Below are 5991 nucleotides of genomic sequence, written 5' to 3'. Positions count from 1 at the left end.
GCAGGGCCTCCCCAGAGCCTGCTGGTACAATGTCAGACACATGGCTTCTAAATCAAAGGTCAGCCGTTCAAATCCATCAGCAGCTCTGTGGAGAAAAGACCTGACCACCGGCTCCCAGGAAGAACACAGCACAGGAAGCTCCATGGAGTGGGTCCAGTCGGTCCCGTGGGCGCTGAGTCAGAACTGAGTCAAAGGCACGACAAGGCTCTCCCGGCTCTCGTTTGCTGTGGGCTCATCATTTCTCCTCACTGGCTGGTCATTAGAATGATGACCTCCTCAGCCCACCCCTGGCCAACAAGCACGAGAGGGATGGAGCCCACTGTAAGTGCCAGCTTTGCAGTTCTGCAGACTCCCGAGGGAAGAAGTGCTGTGGCACTGTTCTTGCTGAATGACCTTCCATGGGTGTGCTCCGATGGCAGTGGTGGTGGTGGTGGAGGTGGAGGTGGAGGTGGTGGTGGTGGTGGTGGTGGTGGTGGTGGTGTGGTGGTGGAGGTGACGTCTGCTCAGAATTCTGCTCAGCCCTTGGGTCTCGGAGAGACGCCATCTGTGCCCACCCACCCTCTGCAGACAAGAGTGCGGGGGCGTCACAGTGGGAGGTCAGCATGCCCTGGATCCGGCCCAGCAGGTGGAAGGAACAGAAGGCGTAAGAGTCCGCATCCCTGAGGTTCCCTTGGTGGAAACTCACCACCCCCAGACCCCAACGAGGCCCGGACCGAAATGGGGCACACAGAGGGGTGGGCACTGTTCCCTCCTGAATGAATTGAATCCTAAATGTACCACGTTCGAGCCTTTGCACCATCAGGAAACGAAATCCAATTTCCTTTTGACCTGAAATTAATTTTCAGAAGAAAATGTCCTTGTTGTCCGTTGGGTGATGCGCTCCCAGCTGGTGTCCGATGCCTGGTGGGGGGACCGTAGGGAGGGGTCTGTCCTCGGAGTCAGCTGGAACTTCCCAGAGGGAAGCTGGCTGGACACGAGGCAAGTATTCAGGAAGCAAGGGCAGCTGGCCAGCTGGCTTCCCATGGGCAGTAAACTTCTACCCCTGGCCTCTTCCTCCTGGAGTCCAGGGCTCTTAGACAGCTGGGGCGCATGCAGCCTCTCAGAGAAAAGCCATTGCAAAACCATGACGGCTCTCAGCGGTGGCCCCCGTCAGTCTCTGCCAGAGGGCAGGCCACTCTGGGCACGGGTTTCTCACCTGCATGGTCTGACCTCGGGGTCTGTGGCTCCTGGTGGCCTGGTCATCCAGGCAGCCCTAACCAAGGGCCCTGGCCGCAGAACCTGCCTTCCTCCTGCCTCTGGCCGGTCTGGCACCGCTGGTCCCTCTAAGACCCTGCCCGTCCGCCCAGTGCACTGCGGCCCTGTCAGCAGTGTCCTCAGCCAGCGCAAGAAGCTATTCCAGAGAAAACGGAGCCTGGAGGCTGCACGGGCTCAGAGGGAAGCCCAGGAGCCCAGAGGCGTCTCGCTGAGCTCCCATCAGACCCTGGCTTGAGCCCTTAGGCCGCTGGACAGGGACACTCATGGTTAGAAGCAGCAGGTCCTCAGAGCAGCAAATAGGACAGAGAAGAGGCTAGTCCAGGCATGGTCAGCAGTGACCTGAGGCTGCAGAGGCCACCCTGCCCGAGCGGATGTGGGGAGAGGGCCCCCTGCCCGAGCAGATGTAGGGAGAGGCCTGCACAGGAGGGAGACAAGACGGGGAACTGCTGGGAGCTTGGGGGCCAGGGGCCGGAGGGTTATGCACCCCTTTGACCAGGAGCCGGTGAGGACCAGGCCCAGGCCCCATCGATGGGCAGACCGTCCACAGTTGTCGCAGAAACAAGAACCCGCCAGCAGGATAGGTTTAAAAACCATCAAATGCTTGGTGTTTTACCAACAATAGCCTCCTGCCTGGACTAAGTCCGCTCTGCAGAGACCCCTGCTGGGTTGTGGCCAGGCAGGGAGAGGGGCCCAGGGGGCTGGAGGGGAGCAAGACTGGAGGAGTGGAGGGTCTTACACCTCGCCTCTGGCCCTCACGGACACCCGTCACGCTCAGCCTGCACCTTCATCAGTCACTGCCAGGCCCTCGGCGGGATGGGTCCCAGCTGCAGCCCGGGGCCAGGTGGACTGGGCTGCTCTCAGGCGTGCCCACCCTCTCTGGTCCCAGCAGGCAGCTCTGCCGAAGGGAGGCAGGAAGCAAGCGAGACAGCGACTCCCCAGCTTCCTGCCCCCTGCGGCCTCCGGAGAAGGAGAGGGCCGAGCGCTATCTTGGCTCCTCTGGGCCTCCCTCCCCGGCCTCACAGCCTGGCTTAGTTACTAACTGGACCCAGAGTTGGCCGTTGGTCCGCAGTCCCTGCAGCCAAAGTCCTTGGGCCTGGGCCCATCCCCACCGCAAACCCTGGAGAGCACACAGACTAGCAGTATGGGGATGTGGGGCGGGGTGCTGGGCCGGGGGGCTCCGGATCCAGCTGCCTGCCAGCCCACCCTCCTGCAGCCCCCCGTGCACCTGAGGAAGGGATGAGTGGTGCTGGTGATGTCTCCACAGCCCCTGGGTTCTTCACCTGCCGCAGGTGTCCACCCCCACCTACCTGGGCTGCTGACCCTGCCCCGTGTCTGACACAATTGCGGACAGTCGGTGACACTGCTGGGACAGGGCAATCCCGCTTCCCTGGGCGACAACTGACCACATCTGGGGACATTCAGGGCGGTCCCAATGAAGGGTGATTTGGTCTCAGGCGGACAAAGGCCAGGGTCATGAGCCCCGTGCCCTCGCACTCATTTCCACCCGCAGCGAACCTGCAGGACTGAGTAAAATTGCCCCCACGCAGTTTCTGAGACTAGAGATCTCTATGGCAGCAGAAAGCCTCATCTTTCTCCCATTGAGCAGCTCATGGGTTTGAACTGCCGACCTCTAGCCGAGGAGCCCAATGCTTACACCACTCTGCTATCAGGGCCTTTAGAGATGCTGTTAGACGCCCTGACCCCCCTCCCACCCAAACCCACTTCCATCCGTCAGCTCTGGCTGGTGGAGAGCTATAGACAGGGCAAAGCTGCTCACCTGGGTGCAAGGGTGTGACTCCCCCTGAGCCGACAGCCTCCTCTCTCTCCCCCGGGGAATCGGGTTGACTTGAACCACTGACCTTGCAGAAAGCGGCCTAATGCCTAAACCTAATATAACCTGTACTTACCAGGTGGCCGGCAGCCCGCACCAGCTTGTGGGTAGAGAAGGGAAAGGCCTCGTTGCTCAGGTCAGTGTCCAGCACCTCCTGGAGGACAGTCCGGCTGCAGGGAGGACAGAGTCAGTCAGCAAACAGCCCTGGGTGCAGGGCCCTGGCCGGGACAGCACTGGGGCCACAGCAGGGGCAGTGCGTGAACGCGTCCTCCTAAACAGCCGGACACCAGACGCGCTCTTAACTGTCAAACACCCCCCCAAGACAGTCTGCGAGGATGTGGAGGGGCCAGTCTGGCTGTCAGCACACAGACCCCCTCCCTGTCTCTCTGAGCGCCCCCAGGTGGACAGGCTGCACAGCCAGCCCCCACCCTTCACCTGGAGACCACGCCACACCTGACGGACTGGCACGGTACGCGGTCCTGCACCACCCGGTGTGCAGACCAGGCGCTGGCTGTCGGGGCCACAGGGATGTCATGGGCTGATTTCCGGAAATATCTCACCAGGACTTTCCTCCTAGACCCCCTTTGTCAGTTCCGCATCGGCGACAAGCAGTCGCCGCCTCCACTGACCAACGGGCAGGCGGCTGTACATGGGGTGCATTGGCCCGGAACTGAACCTGGGTCTGCGGTACAGACTCTCTAACCCACCCACCCCTCCCAGGTCACACAGACCACGAGGGGCTGAGCTGGGGCCAAGGCTCAGCACCCCGGTTCCCGCCGGTCCCCCATCTCCATAGTGCACCCTCCTGGCTATTCACAGCCCACCCCTCCCTCTGCTCCACATAACGGCTTGTCATCCTTCAGCTCTTGGCCCAGCCACCACCTCCTCTGAGAAGCCTGCCCTGACTCCCAACCTGGCTGGGGCCCCCCGTTCTGATATGCCTCCCCTCCTAGCACCTCCCAAGCTGGGAGTGCTTGTCCACTCACTGTGGGCCAGGAGCCTCCGGCACAGAGGATGCTATGTACCTGGGTGACAGAGAACGCTCTGACTGCCCAGCGGCCCCTCTGCAGAGGTGCCCTGCACCCACACTGCAGAGAAGAAGAGCCTTGTCCCACCCCTCGGAGCTGAGTCTCCCCCCACACGGGGAGGTGCCCCAGAGTGGTCACCCTGCCAGCATCCTACGTGACACCCACCCAGCACCCCGAGGGCTCCCACCTGGAAGCAGGGGCTCTCGGGGCTCCAGGGCTGAACAGAGATGGCCACACAGCGGACATGGAGCCCACAGCCAGACCCCCTCGGGCATCCCCTCCTCCCCAGGCCCGGAGCTGCCCCACAGCAGGGGCAGCTGAGCCCCCTCAAGGGAGCCGTGGCATTCACCTCGGTTGGCAAGGAAGGGGGGCACCCAGGTTCCACCGCACACCGGCTGGAGGAGATGGCAGCTGTGCCCTCCCTGGGCAGCAGGAGGGGTCCCTGAAAGTGCAGGCTTCCCAGCCAGCCAGGCCGCGGGGTCACATCCCGCTTCTCCAAGTAGGGTCGGGGATGGGGCCGTGTCACCCTCCTCGGGGGGCTGCGCGTGTCTGTGACCATGGCAGACCATGGTGTCCAGTGCGGCCCCGCCGCTCCCTGATCCTGTGCTGTCAGGGGTCATCAAGTGGCTTCTGACCCAGAGCGACCCTCTCGAGAGTAAGTCCGAAAAGTGAAACGCCAGCCACGCTGCACCGCACGCGCACAGGAAGGACGCTTCCAGAAAGTTCTATGCAGGGCCGGCCTAGACTGAATGTTTCTCCCAGCGCCACCCCGCCTCGCCAGAACGGCAGCCACGCAATTATTCACACAAGGAACGCGGGCTATTTCTGTGGAGCAGACGGGGAGAGCTGGCTCTCCTGAACTGACAGCCGTCACCTGCCTGCCTGTGTGCCTGGGGCAGCTTATAATGAGGGTGCCTCTTCATCTGCCAGGAGCAGCCTCCCTCTCCCGGCTGACAACCGGCCAGGTTCCTGCTGCTCAGTGCAGAGGTGTGGAGGCTGTCTGCTCTCCCAAGAAGAAGCAAGAGCCCCCCTCGCCGCACCTGGGTGCACCTGTCTTGCATTCCTGTATGAAGCCCCTCTTGGTCCCCCTCCCGCTGCGGCCATAGGCCTGCCCTTTGCTCCTCAGCCCCTGTCCTCTGCCAACATCCCCACCAGGCTACCTCTCAAAGAACTTTTATGTGGGGTTCACCTGAACCCACCCAGCCACACCTATTTCTGAGGGGCTCAGCATGCGCCCCTCCTGAAGCCCCTAGCTCTCCTGGCTGCCTCCTGCCCTAACCCCGAGGCCCACTCTCCCATCAAGTCTGGAGCAGCGTGGCCCTGGCTCCTCACCCTATCCTGCTGAGCCTGTTCAGACTCAGTGCAGACCCGTGTATGGACGGTCAGTGCTGCCGGACCCCCTGCTCCTGAGCAAGAGGGGCTCTGTTACATCCCACATGTGGAAGACGCAGAAATGGGAGGGGCAAATCACAAGTCCTCTCTCTAGAAAGCACCTCCCTCCCCATCTCTCTCTGCACCACAGTGGAGGGGTCTTTTCAAGCACACATCTGCTTGGGAGCCCCTTGTTTAAGACCCTGTGTGGCTCTATGTGTAAGCTGGCAACTGAGGGTCTTCATGGACCTCATTCCTCTGAGCGGACTCAGTAAACACTTACGGGAAGAACAACTGAGTGGGAGAAGGCGCAGTAAACACTTCATGGAACGAATGAGAAGGACCAGGTTCAGTCAATACTTATGGGGTGAATGAGTGGGAACAGGCTCAGTAAACACTTATGAGGAAAACAACTGAGTGGGATGAGGCTCAGTAAACAGGGACTGACTGAGTGGGATGAGGCTCAGTAAACAGGGACTGACTGAGTGGGAGCAGGTTCAGTAAACA

At 61.4% G+C, this 5991-nt stretch overlaps 1 protein-coding gene across 1 annotated transcript in view; it reads right to left on the bottom strand.

Annotated features, from left to right (window-relative positions):
* The window catches only part of SARDH (sarcosine dehydrogenase), a 44539-nt gene that overhangs the window by 7745 nt on the left and 30803 nt on the right, over window positions 1-5991 (bottom strand). Inside the window, exons 17-18 of the mRNA XM_004714527.2 lie at window positions 3162-3255; window positions 2977-3031 (exon numbers count right to left, since the gene is read on the bottom strand). Coding sequence (XP_004714584.1) covers window positions 2977-3031; window positions 3162-3255 — 149 coding nt within the window. The remainder of the gene's footprint in view (window positions 1-2976; window positions 3032-3161; window positions 3256-5991) is intronic.

The sequence above is a fragment of the Echinops telfairi genome, unplaced genomic scaffold (assembly GCF_000313985.2).
Source record: "Echinops telfairi isolate 266 unplaced genomic scaffold, ASM31398v2 ScPeMD7_25;HRSCAF=90, whole genome shotgun sequence".
In the NCBI taxonomy this organism is placed as follows: domain Eukaryota; kingdom Metazoa; phylum Chordata; class Mammalia; order Afrosoricida; family Tenrecidae; genus Echinops; species Echinops telfairi.
Note: the sequence above shows the minus strand (reverse complement) of the source record. Positions and strands in the feature narration are given on the sequence as shown.